At 50.6% G+C, this 16,866-nt stretch overlaps 1 protein-coding gene across 2 annotated transcripts in view; it reads right to left on the reverse strand.

The window, feature by feature from the left end:
- The window catches only part of PDPN (podoplanin), a 29,828-nt gene extending 14,201 nt beyond the window's left edge, over positions 1–15,627 (reverse strand). For both annotated transcript variants that reach the window (XM_066270401.1, XM_066270400.1), the window contains exon 1: positions 15,283–15,627. In XM_066270401.1, coding sequence (XP_066126498.1) covers positions 15,283–15,349 — 67 coding nt within the window. In that variant the 5' untranslated portion in view covers positions 15,350–15,627. The remainder of the gene's footprint in view (positions 1–15,282) is intronic.
- Positions 15,628–16,866: the final 1,239 nt, after the last annotated feature.

Below are 16,866 nucleotides of genomic sequence, written 5' to 3' on the forward strand. Positions count from 1 at the left end.
GCAGGAGGAAGAGTGGGCTACTAGAACAGAAATGCACCAAGGTCTTCCCGAGAATGAAGGTTCTAATTAGCACCAGGGGCAGAGCCTTGGAAGCAGACCCCTCTCACATTTGCTCAGCCACATGGGGCCTTCTGGATGATTTTAGTTCACAACGGCCCTGCAGGCAGCTACACTAACATGACCATCTCCAGTTATCAAACACGGGAAGTGAGGTTGGCCCTCTCCTGGACCAGACTTTGGTCAGGCTCCTCTGAGCCCTGTTCTCCATGAGGCTGCGACCTTGGGCTTCTGTGTCCATCCTTGCAGAGTTCAGCTTTGGCAAGAACCCTGCAAAGTCAGTTTAGAGAGAATCCACCACCCTTCATATTTGACCAAGTTCCCTACCCACTTCCTTTGATGTCTAAGCCCTTGGCCAGCCTTTAGCAAGAATTTTATTAGACCACTGTAGAAAAAAAAATCCCCCTTCTCTGGATGTCTCCTTCTAGTAATTTTCCATCTATTGACCCCCACCTCACCCCCAACTCTGCTCCTTGGCTACAAATCCTCAGCTTCTTTGTTGTATTCAGAGTTGATCTCTCAACTCTGTCTTGAATAAAGTGTACCAACTGTTTGAACAAATGTCAGAATAATAAATGACTTGCCAAGTTTGCCTGGTTGGTGAGAGTTCACCAACACAGACCCAGAAGCATGCCTGTGCCTTGAGCAGCTGTGCGCTGGGAAGCCCGCTGCCCCCTTCCCCTTCCTGACATCCTCCCTCCCTGGCTCCCACCCCCACCCGCATGTAAAATCCTGGTTGTTAGAAGCAGCAACTTCCTCCAGTAACCCACCTCCTCTTATGACATCCCATTCAATAAGGAACTTCCATTCTCCTTATTGAGTGGCCACAACCTCCATGTCCTCAAATGACCCCTTTCCAGGATAAAGCTTCCAGAAGTGGCAGGTTAGAAGACACGTGTGCCTCCGTGAGCAGTAGTTAGCCTTCCTGCTCTTCAGGTTAAGGTAGTGGCAACCATCAAGACTAGAACCGTGCCGCCTAACCAGGCGGTGGTGCAGTGGATAGAGCGTCAACCTGGGATGCTGAGGACCTAGGTTCAAAACCCTGAGGTCACCAGCTTGAATGCAGGCTCATCTGGCTTGAGTCTGTGGTCACCAAGATTGAGCATGGGATCACAGACATGACTCCATGGTGACTGGCTTGTGCCCAAGGTTGCTGGCTTAAGCCCAAGGTTACTGGCTTGAGCCCAAGGTCACTGGCTTGAGCAAAGGAGGCACTGGCTCAGCTGGAGCTCCCCGGTCAAGGCACATATGAGAAATCAATCAATGAACAACTAAGGTGCTGCAACTATGAGTTGATGCTTCTTATCTCTATCCCTTCCTTTTATCTGTCTGTCGGTCTCTCTCTTGCAAAAAAAAAAAAAGTCTGGAACCATGCCAAGCTTTCCCTCTAGAGCCCCAGATATTTACTGTGTACCCACTACGCACTGGGCAGCACAGACAGAGGAGTGGACAAAGCAAGGTCTCTACTCTCTGCCGGGGTGGGGTGGGGGGCTCATAACCAGCAAACAAACCAGGACCATCTCAGTGTAGTGCTCCTCCACCCCCTTCAGATCTCTGCTCCAAGGGCACTTTCTGGGGAGGCCTTCCCTCTCCACCTCCATGAAATCAGTACCCCTTCCCCCACACTCACACAGGCCCGAGAACTTGCCACCTGCTACACTGGATATTTACTAATTACTGTCCCACGAGAACTTAACGCTGTTTTATTGTAATGCCCCACTGCCCGAGACACCTGGCACACAGCACTCCCTAAGTGTTTGTTGAACAAGTGAGTGCGCTGCAGGTCAGTGAAGAGCTAGGGCTAATGAACCCCGAAGCCCAGAATGAGCTTGGGGCGCTGTACCTCGTGAGACACAGGGGGTGGTCAGTATGGCTGGGTAGTAAAAGAAAAGAGTGGGAGGGGTAGAGAGCCAGTCCAGTGGCGCTCTGCAAGGAAGGGGTTTTGAATTCACTAGGAGTGTGAAAGGAAGTGTCACAACCTGAGTCTAAGAGGCCTCTCTGGGTACCGTGGGAATGGAGTGTGTGTATCGGGCACGACGCTGGGATCCGAGCAGAACAGGGGCGCCACTTAGGCTATCTCTGTTGTGATGCAGGAGTGGGCGCTAGCCGTACCAGACAGTGGCAGGGCGTAGGCAAAGAACTGGACAGGTAATAGCCAGGGAGTGTCTGAAGTCATTACCCACCCATAATGAAGAAATCAATATGAAATCTCACAGCCAAGTATTCGTTTTACCGTCTGTTATAGCTCTGTGGATGACAACATCCAGCTAGGTGTACTGAGTGAAGTTAGGACGTCCCTTCTATGATGCTCAGTTCTCCACTGGACTTCCCCGCCTCCCGCCTTGTTTTATTGGGATAGCCACAGAAGTCCCCTCCAGTAGTTGAGGTACAGGGCCCCCATCCGTCTGTTTCCATCTCCACATGGGGGAGGCCAGCCCTGTGGGGCGAGCCTCTTTCTGCTGATCTGAGGGTTCAGAATCAGACAGCTTCGCAAGGCAGCTTGGATGGTGTTTTATCTTGCAATGGGAAAGTTGATTTTAAAGACGATGCAAGCCAAGTTACCCTCGGGGGTTTTCAAAGAAAACCTGTGATGTCTGCCAGCAGAGTGAGGCATCTTTCATGTTGCCTGGCGTTCTCTAGCATCTGAGCCGCTCCAGTGTCTAAATACACAAATAAGCCTGTAAAGATGGTTGGCTACATGGCCTTGGAATGGGTTTTTGCAGCCATTGAGAAGTAGAATCTGGTTTTTTGTTTTGTTTTGTTTTGTTTTCTTACGACATCCTAGGAAGTTCTGGTTTTCCCCTGTAGGAGAATTAATAAACATTTCATTCTAGCATCCCCCTCCCAGTTATATCTGAGATAAATTAATGCTTTGGGAGAGAGGGGAGGGTAAAAAAAAAATCTATGTGAAAAACAAAAATAAAAATGTTCACTTGGTCCCTGCCTGATTGGCTCAGTGGTAGAATATTGGCCTGGCGTGTGAAAGTCCTGGGTTCGATTCCTAGTCAGGGCACACAGGAGAAGCGACCATCTGCTTCTCCACTTCCTCCCCTTCTCTCTTTCTCTCTTGCTATCTCTCTCTCTCTTCTGCTCTCTCAGCCATGGCTTGAATGGTTCAAGCAAGTTGGTCCCCGCTGCTGAGGATGGCTCCATGGCCTCATCTCAGGTGCTAAAATAGCTCAGTTGCCAAGCAACGGAGCAGCAGACCCAGATGGGCAGAGCATGGCCCAGTAGGGGTCTTGCTGAGTGGATCCAAGTCAGGACACATGCAGGAATCTGTCTATCTGCCTCCCCTCCTCTCACTTAATTAAAAAAAAAATGTTCACTTGAGTCTTCATCCAGACACAGACTTCAGCCTAATTAGTTTCTATCGTGTTTCAATACTGGGCTCAGAAGCCTGAAAATCAATACACTCCAAACTGGAGAAAGATACCAACCCCCTAGTGTTTCCCAGGACCATGAAGACCACCCACAGTAATCACTGAGATACTCAGACCTTTGTACAATCCTTCACCCCAATTCACAACATCCCCTTCAGCTGTCTGATTACCACAAGGCAGGGTTCTGTGGTGGGAGGAAAGGTGTTGGGACTCTGCTTTTATATACCACATCTTTCGAGTTCCTCCTCGTGGTTCTGCAGGCTGCCCACCTCCTCCCCTGGTGCAGACGGCTTTCTTAAAACACTAAAAGCCATTCCCTGGCCCAGAGCTGTGGGTCAGACTGTCAGCTTCAGGCAGACTTTTGGCTGTGGTCAATCTGATCCCTGATGTGGCTGATGGATTTCTCCTCCACCCTCACCCTTTCCACGATCCTGGGAGAGTGCTTTTACTGGATCAAAAGTTTGTCCATGGAAAAACCTAGGTGACGCGGGGAAGGCTTGGCCTGGCCGCTCAGTCTCCCACAGAAGTGGCACCCTCAATTTCCCCCCAGGCAGCAAAGCTCTCCCTAAAGCCCACATTGTCCTGTATTCCCAGTGCCTGGCATCCTGGTACGTGTTTCACAGACGTGTCTTGAGCAACCAACAGAAGACGTACACCTGTAGCTGAGAAAAACACTTCTTTTAAATGACCCCTTACATTGGAATATCCCTGCCACTGTCCACTGCGCCCCACCCAGGAGTTGTGAATACCTCCCCATGACAAAGAGACAGCGTGGCTGGAAGTGCTGCTCACTTTGGCTGCTCTGAGGTGTGATTTTTTTCATGAACAGCAGCAGCCTGTCCCCTCACGGTGTCAGGCTCCATGCAGCCCCTGCAGGCCAAGGCCAACAATGAGAACTGACAGCCCCATATGGCACTGGGGACACGTCCCTCTCCCCTACGATTCAAGAGAACTCTGTCAAGGCTGAGGCGAGCAGACAAGTGCCACTGGTTCCTTTGGGGAAACCAGAAGAAATGTTACATATTAAGATTTGGAGCAGTAAGTATCCCCTGACATCAGAGCAGGTGGTTAAGGTACCGGGGGGGGGGGGCGATTTTGTTTGGAGGTCTAGGTGGGGTGGTCCCTCAGAGTCATCTCCCCAAGTTGAAGGCAGTGGAACATGAGCAACAAAGGAGAGGGACCTACGGTGTCTGGGTCACTGGCAGTGGAAGGAGGAGCACACTCAGGCCATGAGACACAATGCCAGGCCTGCCGACCACGTCTGCTCTCCGTCCCCTTTGATGGGGCAAACGGGACCGAGAGCCGCTGTGTACCACCACAAATCTTTGCAGTGAATCTCCGTGACCCACGAAGTAGACATTTCCGTAATGGCCACTCTTCATTGAATCTATAGGAGAACAGCCAAAACGTGGTGTCAAGCATTCTCTCGTCACTGCTACAAATCCCTTGCAAACTAATACCACCCTCCTATAGACAAGGACAATGAGGCATGGGGTAAACCGCCCCTGTAGCCAGCAAGTGGTGATCCCACAACGAGTCACCAGGCTCCGTCAGACTCCAAAAACCCCTACTCTTAACCATTGTGCACACAGCCCTCTACTCATACTCCTCTCTGCCCCCGCACAGAAAGGGCTGGAGTAGCCCCAAGCTGCTCCGATGATGGACTTCCAGATGCCAAGGGCACCTGCAGGCTCATCACACAACTCCATCCAAACCCTTCCTACACTTCTACTTGACCCAGGTGAAACACCTCTGCCCTCAGAGCCCTCCCAAGAGGCCAGGAGAAAGCCGTCTCCTCTGAACCCGTCTAGGGCTTGACATCACTGACAATCACTGTTTTCTCCCTCCTAGCATTTACAAGCTCCTCACGGGTCACGTCCCATTCTGCTGTGGGTTTAGGGGCCAGCCACAAGCACAGCGTCTGACAGCTGAATGGATGAAAACATGACCGGTCACACTCTTCAGGGTTTCCGGGCCAGGGGGCGAAGGGGATGTGAATCAACTGGCCACGCAGCCTACCCCCCAACCACAAACAGGCCTTCAGAACTCCTCACATGTTAAAACCAGAGGCTGTCGGTGGTCACCACTACCACGATTACTCAACCTGGGGAGAGCTTTCTCTCTTGATCAAGAGCGGAAGGTTCTCGTAAGAGGAAGTGAGTTCACAGATCTGCCAATGGGGATCAACACCTCTGTAAGAACTGTCCTGGACCTCGCCAGGGGGCTGAAGATCTGTACGAGGGGCCACCTCAGAGGAAGGACAGCTCAGTGCTCAAATAGCCGAATGACTAAAGGCTGTGTTGGGAGTGCTGCTCTAGCAGGTCAGTTCGTGGAAACACTTGCCATCTGCTCGGAAACGGAGCTTCTGGCTGACTCACGGCCATCAGCTGAGCAGGCCCCGGTTTTGCAAGAATGAAAAGAGAAGCCGATCTGGACCTGACCTCACCATCCACCCATGCGGCTCGCAGACTGCCCAGCTGGGCGCCCAGGAGGATGAGGCCCCACAGGAATGTGCAGAATGTGCTGCATCTCCACCAGCGGCCCTTGGCCTTGATCCTAAGCCTGGTTTGACAGTTTCAAGTGTGCTGTAGTGGGTTTAAAAAGAAAAAGAAAAGAATTGTTCTTAGCTGGGGATGGGGCTGTGGATTGTGGAGTGGGGGGGAGGTGTCTCTCTGACCTTCACTGCTATCTTTCCCCCATTGTTGCAATGAATGGGGAATTTAGGCAGCAAACTCTGTCTCCAGGGCTTCTTTCTGATGTCATTTTAGTAGAGTGTCTGACACTCAGGTACCCGTCAGACACATCAAATTGGATGTCTCACTCTTAACGCAAAGTCACTGTGTGTATAGCAGAGTGCGTCCACTCCTGCTCCTTCCCCGGTGAATTGGTTCCTAACCTCTCATGCCTCCTTCCTACCCAAGTCCTGTCACGTGCTTTCTTGTCACTCCTGCCAAAAGGCTTGGGTCACGGAGTTTCTTCCCTCTTCCTCCTGCCAAGTGTTTAACTAGGTATCAACCGTGTGTTATTTTAAGGGCTGAAGAAGACATGAGTCTACCTCACGTCTTGAAGGGGCGAGGTGTACACAGATAGTTAAAAGACAGTGAAAAGACCAGCCAAAGCAATCTTGAAAAAACGAAACAAAACCAAAAACAAAGTAGGACTCACATATCCCAATTTCAATGCTTAATATTGAGCTACCTAAGCAAGACTGTATGGTCCCAACATCAGGACAGACTTACAGATCAATGGAATAGAACCAAGAGTCCAGAAATAGACCCATACATTCAGGGGCAATTGGTTTTGACAAAGTCACCAAGATAATTTAGTGAGGAATCATCTTTTCAACAAACAGTCTTGGGAACGACTGCATATCTATTGTACACACAAGAGAATGGAGTTGGAGCCGAACTTCACACCATATATAAAAAATAATTACAGCCCTGGCTGGATAGCTCTGTTGGTTTGAGTGACAGCCTGAGCACAGAGGTTGCTAGTTCGATCCCCGATCAGGGCATATATAAGAACAGATTGATGTTCCTATCTTTCTCTCTTTCTCTCTAAAATCAACAAATCAAAAAAAAAATTTTTTTTAATTAACTCCAAATGAATCAGAGGCCTAAACATAGGAGCTAAAATAATGCAACTGTTGGAAGAAAACATAGGCGTGAATCCTTGCAGCCCCGGATTAGGCAATGGCTTCCTAGGTATGACACCGATGCTCTGGGCAACTACAGGAAAAAGCAGAGATAACTTGGACTTCATCAAAATTTTTAAAATTTGTGCCTCAGTAGACACAACCAAGTGAACCCAAAGAAAAGAGAATCCGCAGAATGGGAGGAATATTTGCAATCACATGTCTGATAAGGGTCCAGGATCTAGACTTCAGAATATATATAAAGAATTCAACAATAAAAAGACAACCCAATTTGCCCTGACCGATTGGCTCAGCAGTATCGGCCCAGAGTGTGGATGTCCGGGGTTCAATTCCCAGCCAGGGCACACAGGAGAAGCACCTATCTGCTTCTCAACCTTCCCCCCCTCCTTCCTCTCTGTCTCTCTCTTCCCTTCCCGTAGCCAACGCTTCATTGGAGCAAAGTTGGCTCAGGTGCTGAGGACAGCTCCATGGCCTCCACCTCAGACGCTAGAAGGGCTCCAGCCACAATGGAACAACGATGCCTTAGATGGGCTGAACATCATCCCGTGGTGGGCATGCCAGGTAAACCCAGGTCAAGCACATGCAGGAGGCTGTCTGACTGCTTCCCCGCTTCCAACTTCAGAAAAATACAAAAAAAAAAAAAGAAAAAAAAAGAAGACAATCCAATTTTAAAAGGACAAAAGAATATGAATAGGCCCTGGCCGGTTGGCTCAGCAGTAGAGCGTCGGCCTGGAGTGTGGGGGACCCGGGTTCGATTCCCGGCCAGGGCACATAGGAGAAGCGCCCATCTGCTTCTCCACACCCCCCCTCCTTCCTCTCTGTCTCTCTCTTCCCCTCCCGCAGCCGAGGCTCCATTGGAGCAAAGATGGCCCGGGTGCTGAGGATGGCTCCTTGGCCTCTGCCCCAGGCACTAGAGTGGTTCTGGTCGCAACAGAGCAATGCCCCGGAGGGGCAGAGCATCATCCCCTGGTGGGCAGAGCATCGCCCCTGGTGGGCGTGCCGGGTGGATCCCGGTTGGGCGCATGTGGGAGTCTGTCTGACTGTCTCTCCCCATTTCCAGCTTCAGAAGAAATACAAAAAAAAAAAGAATATGAATAGATGTTTCTCCAAAGAATATATATAAATGGCCAATAAGCTCATGAAAAGATGCTCAACATCATTAGCAGGGAAATACAAGTCAAAACTACGATGAGCCTGACCAGGCGGTGGCGCAGTGGATAGAGAGTCAAACTGGGATGCGAAGGACCCAGGTTCGAGACCCCGTGGTCACCAGCTTGAGCGCGGGCTCATCTGGTTTGAGCAAAAAGCTCACCAGCTTGGACCCGAGATCGCTGGCTCGAGCAAGGGATTACTCGGTTTGCTGAAGGCCCACGGTCAAGGCATATATAAGAAAGCGATCAAAGAACATCTAAGGTGTAGCAAGGTGCAATGAAAAACTAATGATTGATGCTTCTCATCTCTCCGTTCCTGTCTATCTGTCCCTGTCTATCCCTCTCTCTGACTCTCTCTCTGTCTCTGTAAAAAATAAATAAATAAATAATATTAAAAAACTACCATGAGAACCCACTCCATTGTCATGAGGGCGGCTAGTCTCAAAAGCAAACAAACAGAAAATAACAAGTGTGGACAAGGACGTAAAGAAATTGGAACCCTTCTGCATTGTTGGTGGGAATGTAAAGTGGTACAGCCACTTTGGAAAACAGTTGGCAGTTCCTCAAAAAGTTAAAACACTGAGTTACCATATACCCCAGCAATCCCATTCCTAAGTATCTACTTGGGAGAAATAAAAACATAGGTGTCCACAAAGACTTGCACATGACTATTCTGTCACAGCAGCTGTGTTTAGAATAGCCCCCACATGGAAATAACCCAAATGCCCAGCAATTGGTGAACAGATAAACAAAAGGTGGTATATCCATATGGTGGAATATTGTTCAGCCATAAAAAAAAGAATGAAACTCTGACATATGCTACGACATGGATGAACCTTAAAAACATCATGCTAAGTGAAAGAAGGCAAGTACAGAAGGCCACATATTATAAGAGGACATTTATGGAAATACCTAGAACAGGCAAATGCGTAGAGACAGAAAGCAGATTGGTGGTTTCCAGGGAACTGGGGAGAAGGCGTAGGAGCAACGACTGATGGTTTGGGTTTGCCGGAAGTGGGGTGTGAGGAAAATGTTATAAAATTGTCAGCGGTGATAGTTGTACAACTCTTTATTCATATGCTGCACTAAACCCCTTTGGGATGTTCAATTTAAAGGGGTTAATTTTGTGATATGTGAATTACACATCAGTTCTTTTTTTATTACAATGTTGAGTGTTGTAAGAGGTGAATACTAAGAAATCAGGAAATGAAAGAACAAAAACAATCAGGAAATTCTGAGCTGGAGGTCTTGCTGGCTCTCATTCCCCAAAATCTGATCTCATCCTTCCTTCTGTTGTCACCAACAACAACCACACTCCGTCTCTTTACCTCCCGCCTTGTCCCACAAACTCAGTTCAATCCCATCGGGTGCTGGTTATTGATTTTCTTCTGATAACTACTCGGCATGGCCCGCTCACTCCCACTTTCTATTATTGCCGATGGCCGACAGAAAAAGGTCCACCTCTCCAGCTCAACGAGGACTCATCCTGCTCCCGAATTTCCTGCCACTCCCCAGCTCACCCGCCCTGACACCAGCCAGCCTTTGCAGCCCTTCCCTGCCTGACACCTTGTCCGACCAACCTCACCATTTCTTCATAGCCAAGATCAAGGCCCATCTTCCCCACGAGGCTTGTTCTGGCTCCCAAGTACGGCCACAGGAATCCCCTCTCCACACTCCGAGCAGCGGATTATAAATGGTGTGAGCTGCTCGAGCCATGCCCTTTTCCCTCGCCTGTTCTTTTCTGTATACAGGATCCTATTCATTGGGTCACACACATATTTGTTTCGCCTCTCTCTGTGAGCTGCGGTCCTACTTCATGCTTCCTTCAAACCCTTCAAACTCTCAAGTATTTTGTAAATGCTTTAAGGGAACAGGCGCCATGTCCTTCAATTTGGGACCCTTAACTCCACAGTTCTTCAATCTGAATTATTCATCTAACGAATAACAAGTGTTGTTAATGCTGTACAGGGTACTCGAGGGAATCAGCTGGCTGACTTTTCTGGGGGTCCTTGGCTGCCTCGACCCCAAGCCCAGTTGTGTTAAATTGTTAGAGGTATGGGCTTCGGGGGGCGGGCTGCCCGGATCTAATTCTCACCATTGTCATTTGCATGCTGCTGTGTCTGTGCAAAAGTTACTAAACCTCTCTGAGTCTTTTTTACTCTTTTGTAAGATACAATTAGTTGCTACCTTGTAGGTCTACCTTGTAGGTCCGTTGTGCAGATAAAGGGAAGCAGGGCTTGCTTGGAAAGAGCTCCCATGCACGCTGAGCTCTCAGTAAATGTTAGCTGTTGTTACAGAATTACTACTATTAACACCATCCATCCAAGACCGAGTTCCCTTAGCTTTACAGCTGCAGAAATGTAACCTTATTAGGGGGCGATCTAGCTCAGCTGAAAATGTTTCACATTACAGAACTGCACAAGAAGGCGGGAAAACCAAGCAGTTTACCTTAGAACAGGAAATAGCTTCCAATGCTTTACACAAGTCCTGCCCTTCTCAAAAGAGAAATACCTGAGACATTATTTGGTGTGTGCAGGACACAGGAGGGTGAGGCCTTTGGGTGGAAACATTTCCAGACTATGATAGAACATGCATCTCTGATTCATCATAGAATCACCGTGATTGAGCTCAGAATCCTCACCGTCACCCGCCATGACATCTTGCCTACCAGCTGCAAGCAGGTGTGACGTTTGCCTTGCCTGACCCGCAAAGCAGTTTCTCAAGTGATGTTTGTTAAGTCAATAAATTCCTTGGGCAAGGAAGGTTTGACATCATCAAATCCTTTAGGCAGGACAGTGCTCCTGGGGTCACAGCTTTGCTTATATTAGTGGCGATTTATTCTCCTGGATGGAGACACCTTGATGAATTGCAGGAAATGCTCCATTCTCATCGGTCATATGTTGACACATATTCTAACACTCCCCACTTTCCTGCTTCTCATCCATCCGCTATGTAACGGGCATTCCCCGGCACGGTACAAAAGTCGCAATGGCCACTATCACCGCAGTGACATTCTCCCTCTCCTGCTGGCAGCTCTGGCCCTCTGCACAGAGGTCAGGGGCACATCTTCCTCTGGAAAAGGGATGATCCTTTCGGCAGGTGTGTTGCTTTGGGTTTTTCCCCCCAACCCACCCGGCGTGAACTGTAGTGTTGCCCTAACAATTTCAGTTTGCTGGGCTTCAGGCACCCAGGTGAGTGAGGTGGCCAGGTTTGTGGGTTTCCCTCCAGCCTGAACTTAATTACAGCTGGACTGCCTGCCCTCACAGGATAAAGCCATCTCCTCAGGGCAAAGGCACCAGGAAAGCAGAAAAGGAGAGCCCACTCACCCTGCACGTTGAAGCTGAAAGGAAGACCTGCTCAGACGGGCCCTCCATGAGCAGGCTGGTTGATGGGTGCTGGAGAGGGAGAGAGAGAGAGAGAGAGAGAGAGAGAGAGAGACACATACACACACATGGGAGGAAACGGCCGCCTCATCTTCCTGCCTTGGACGAATATGGCACAACCTCTGTCGCTCCCTAACCTGGCTCCATCTCATAGCCCTGGGATAAAATGCCTGATCACTTTCTTTTCCCGAATTTTTTCAAGAAATCAGTTAGGAAAGGATTCAAATGTTCAATGGAGAGTTCCTTTATCTTTTACTCACCCCTCGGGAACCCTAAGACCCAGAAGTACCCGCCCCCCCCCAAGTCATTAGGTCCTCATCCAAAAAAAACTGTTTCTTCAAGAGGTATCAGGGTGGCAGGATCTTATTTCGGATTTCTCAAGTGAGTGTCACCGGGTGGTGCAAAGTATGGGAGCCTTCTCTCCCTCCATCTCTCTGTGCGCCCCTGTAATATAGCTTCACAAGTTCTAACCTGGCATGCCTAATCTTAGCAGCCAGAAATATGACAAATATCCAGATAAGCCCATGGAATGTAAAGCACAGGTCTGCCGCTGCGCTGGTGAAGAGTTCAGCGCGCTCCACCACGGGAGGTGTGCGCAGAGGGCCGCACCCAGCGCCACACCAAGCAGGCGGGAGATGCTGGACTGCCACTTGGGGGATGAATTTAAAAATCCTATTGTGATATAGGGTGGCACCTTCACTCTTAAAGGGACAGCACAGGAAGCATTAAGTGTAAAGGACTTCTTACACCTCTTTGAAATGCTTGTTTTCCTGTTTAAGGAACTTAAACTAACCTTTAATTTCAAGTTCCAATCTTTGGTGTGTATGGGGGGGGGGGTTCTCTTCCTTTTTCTTTGTTTTGTTTTGTTTGCAATGTAATGTAGCAAAAAAAAGAGCTTGGGATTGGGAGTCAAACTCATTTCTGAACCCCAATTCCGGCATATTCTGAAGATAATAACACAGAATTTAAGGTGTTGTGGTGATTAAATGAGATCATGGACCTTCCTAGCATGCGGTGGGGAATAAGAACGGGAGGGAGGTGGGGTCCTTCCTACGCGGCCAAACCATCCACTGCAACACCAAGGTCCGGGGTCTTTATGAGTCTCTGGTAGAGTTCCTCACGGGCCACTGACTTCAGGCCAGAGAAGGGGAGAGGGGGCCGAGTGCCTCTTCCCAGCCAGGGCTCCTCCCTGTGCGCCTTGCCCTGACTCAGCCCTCTCCCGTGTGGACACTTTTATAAAATGTGCTTCTCCGTATAGTAAATGTTATTTGGATCCCGTACACCAGGGTAGAACACAGGCCTCCCTCCCGAAGGCTCTCACTAGACCTGACCTTTATGAAATGTTTGGTCGAAGCCTGAAGTGCTACTGCTACAAACACTCTCAGCTACGCCTGAGGATTTCAGGGCCTCTGAAACTGGCAAGAATTCCGGGGAAATCACAGGGAAGTTTGTTTGCCGCATGATTAATCCTGGGTGGACTGGTCCCCGGGCGGGGGGGAGGGGGGGCACACGGGCAGGTTTGCAGCAAGCAGCGGCCTGCAGGGCTTCACCACATAAACGCTCTAACTAACGGCGAGGCCCGTGACCTACGTGTTTTGGATGCAATTTCAGAGCGAGGGTGGGGCCCGAGCATGGAGAGAAATGCCAGATGTGTGGACAACGGAGCGCCTTTGAACCCAGTCACATCCAAAGAGACAACCACACATGGGGCCTGACTATTAAACTGAACGGGATTGCAGCACTAGCTGAGGGAGGCCCAGGAGGGAGTAGGATCCTAGGAGAAGGATCATAAAATTCATCGCTATAATTACCCCCAGCCCTACCCCCCAACCAGAGCCAACAACAGCCCAGCTCAATGAAGTTATTCATCCATATGCAAGTCGCCTCACTCATTATCCTCAGACAAAACCCCTCAGGAGGCCTCAGCTCCTCGCCAGCGGACCAGCAAATCAGCATCACACACAGCCACCACCACCACAGTCCCCGGGGGTTCTGTGTGGGGCAGTTCCATTTCCAGGACTAACGACTCCGGCTGGCTCTTTCAGACAAGGTTTACCCCCATCCTTCAGGGGTACCTCTGACACTGGGGAACCGGCTCGAGGATAATTACAGCTCACACTTCCCTCTGGGCAAACAGAGGATGCCGGCCAGCTGCTGTCTTTCCTGAGCCGGGCTAGGACGCTGGGGTGGGGGTGGGGGGGCGTGGTGTGGGGACCTCCCACACCTTGCCCCGCGAGCACAAAATGGTGTCATTTGCACACTGTCTCGCCAAAAAGGAAATGTAACTGAAATGCAGAGTTGGGTTATATGGCACACCATGAAAAGAGAAGTGCCAAAGATAGGGCCACCACGAATAGCCCACAGGCCTGCAGAGAGAGTCACCCCCTCTCTCCGAAGCAGACAGCTCAGTGCGTAGCATTTCGCTAGGGCTGGGTATTTTTGTCTTTGCACGGAATTACAGAAGCGGAGGTTAGGTCCACTCCTTCCTCAGTCCCTCCAAGAATTCCTCTGGCCCTGGACTACCTTGACCCTCGGTTTGGAAAATATAACAGGTTGCCTTTCAGAGCACCAATCGATCATGGGCTAGATTACAACTCCTCTGGCCAATGTTTAGTGACCATGTGCTGGACATTGTTTGGGCCTTGGGGAATCAAGGCTAAGGCAGAGCTGTGTCCTTGGGAGTTTCTATTCTTTTGGGGAAACAGATCCTTAAAACCCCAGGAAAGAAATTAAATATGGACAAATGTTCAGGGATGCCACCGCCCCGGGCAGAAAGCGGCACAGGATGAGATGAGGATGTGCGAGTAAGGAGAGGGGAAGGGAAGGGAAAGATGGAGATAACCAGGCAGGCACTGGGCCCCCCGCATCAGAGCTAATAGAATGGAAGTCTGGGGTGTCACTAACCCTCCTGTAGTCAGTCATTGACATTGTTGGCCAAGTTCAACATATGGCCCCAAAACCAACTTAAACCTCAGGGGCAAAGCCATCCTCCACTCCCTCCTGCTACTCAGGAGTCCTCAGATTTGTCACACACACACACACACACACACACACACACACTATCCCGGATCCAGAGGATCCCAGGGCCTCCTCCAGCCCATCTCCATTGATGGGGTCCTGAGTGTGTCCGACAGGCAGGTGCAGGTGCACGGGAGTGTGTGACCTGGCAACCCCCAGAGGGAGACCATCAACGCACAGGGGGAACCCTTCTCCACCGCAGCTCCCCTGAATACCTATCCCCATTCCATAGGCCCGGTGTCTCCTGAGGTCATGGATACTCGTTCCTCCAACACACAGTCCTGTAGGAAAGCCCAATCCGGGGTGGAAGGCTCCCTGCTGCTACCAGCCACCCCACCGCTCGTGAGCTGGGCTGAGCGGCGCATGACAAGAGGTGAGCTGACTGTGAGGTAACCCCTCTGTTACCCACTTTTGCTGCCTGTGGATTCGAGGGCTCCTCCTCGTCCTTCGTTCAGCTCTTTCTTTGGGACCTGGCACCAGCTAAGCCGCTGCCTGGCAGGCTCACGGGCACACACGCTCCCGGCTCCCCCGCCTGCTCTCCCGGGCAACCTCAAATGCCAGGCCCCAGGCGTCCCAGCAAGTCCCGGCTCGCCGGTCCGCACCAGCAGCTGCAGGGACCCCCTGGCGTTGGGTCTTACCTCCTTCTGCCGGAACCCAGAGCAGTGTTCTTCCCAAAATCAACAGCAGGACTGGCACTGTCCACATCTTTCTCGATGAGCCGGTTCTCTCCCAGGCAGAGCAGCTAGCTCCTGTGCTGGGTGGAGGGAGAAGATGAAAGGGTTCTGTAGCCACAGGCCCTTGCCTGACGGGGCGCGAAAGGGGCGCCCGGAACGCGCGGAGCCCACGTCCCAGCGCAGGAGGGGTCCCGAGCTCCCTCCGCCCGCGGCAGTCAGCGCAGCAAACTTTGCAGTTGGGAACTTTGGGAGCGGAGTCAGCATTTATCTCTGCCGAGAAGGGCGGGAGCGTCCCCGCTGTAAGGTGGTCTCAGGCTGGGGCTCACTAGGACCGCCCTCCTGCTCTGTTTGGCCAGCGTGAAAACGATGACCTCAGGCCAGGTTTAAAGTTACAGGGCCGCTGCTGCGGGGGTTGCCAAACCGTGCGGAGGGCCCCCGCCCTGGCAAAATGGACATTTAAGCTGTTCCCCAACAGGAGGGAAGGGGTGCACATGTAATAAACTATTTTTTTTAATTTTTTTAAACTTTATTTATTCTGTTTTTTAAGCGCAAGGCACAGGCCTAAATTTTTCATGTTATGAACAGTAAATGGTTCCTTGTGTGGCCAGTAATTTTAGAACTAAGCATGGGATTGTTCTTGTAAATATTGAATTTGATGGCTTAAAAAAAAAAGTGGCCGTCTTCATCTGGGTGGCCAGAGGAGGCTTGCGCTGGTAAATTGCGCCCTTGTCCAGGAGGGACGGGAGGGGGTGAGCTCCCCAGAGAGTTTGGCAGAGTTGGTGGCTTTGGAAGTTTGGGGGAGGGGTTTAAAAAGCTGAGCTCTCTTTAGATGCGCCCCGCGGACTTCGGGTGCGGGTGCAGCACTGTGATGCTGGGGCCCCGGATGGGCAGTGGGTTGGAGCTTGCAGCCCCAAAAGAGTCATCGCACAACCTGGTCACCAAGCCAGTGTCCACTTCCAGCCGGGTCCCATTCTCTTTAATCCTAGATAGTTGGGACCTATAATCCGCACTCTATTAGGTCGAGCGATCTTACCCTGGTCTCAGGTACAGGATGCTTGCAAGAGGCAGATAACAGAGTTTTCACTTTATTTCCTAATAAACTGTTGGGATTTTTTATTTGTTTTTTAAAGAGAGGAGTTGAGGTGGTGGCCTCTGCCCCCCTCCCAGATGCCACTGGTTTCATTCAACAAACAAGCGCAAACAACCGGAAAACGAATGCCCTAAAGCTCTATACTGCTGGGGTGAAAACTGGTTTTGTTCAGATTCTTATCAAATTTGCTTTGTCGTAAGAATCGCCAGGGGAGACGGCTGTAAAAGCTCAGACGGCAGGGTTCCGCCCTGACTCATTAGCCTGACCCTTCCAGAATTCAGACGTTAAACCAGTGACCCCGGAGAACTTGTCCATGGGGATATTCAGTGTGGACTCAATGTAGGCGCAGCCTCTGTGGATCTGGGGGAACCCTGAATTTCTGACCGTCTCCCAGGTGATGCCGGGCCCTGGCCCTGATGCAGAAGGAAGGAGAGGAGAGGTGCCGAGGGTCGGGAGGG

Source organism: Saccopteryx bilineata, chromosome 3, assembly GCF_036850765.1.
Source record: "Saccopteryx bilineata isolate mSacBil1 chromosome 3, mSacBil1_pri_phased_curated, whole genome shotgun sequence".
NCBI lineage: Eukaryota > Metazoa > Chordata > Mammalia > Chiroptera > Emballonuridae > Saccopteryx > Saccopteryx bilineata.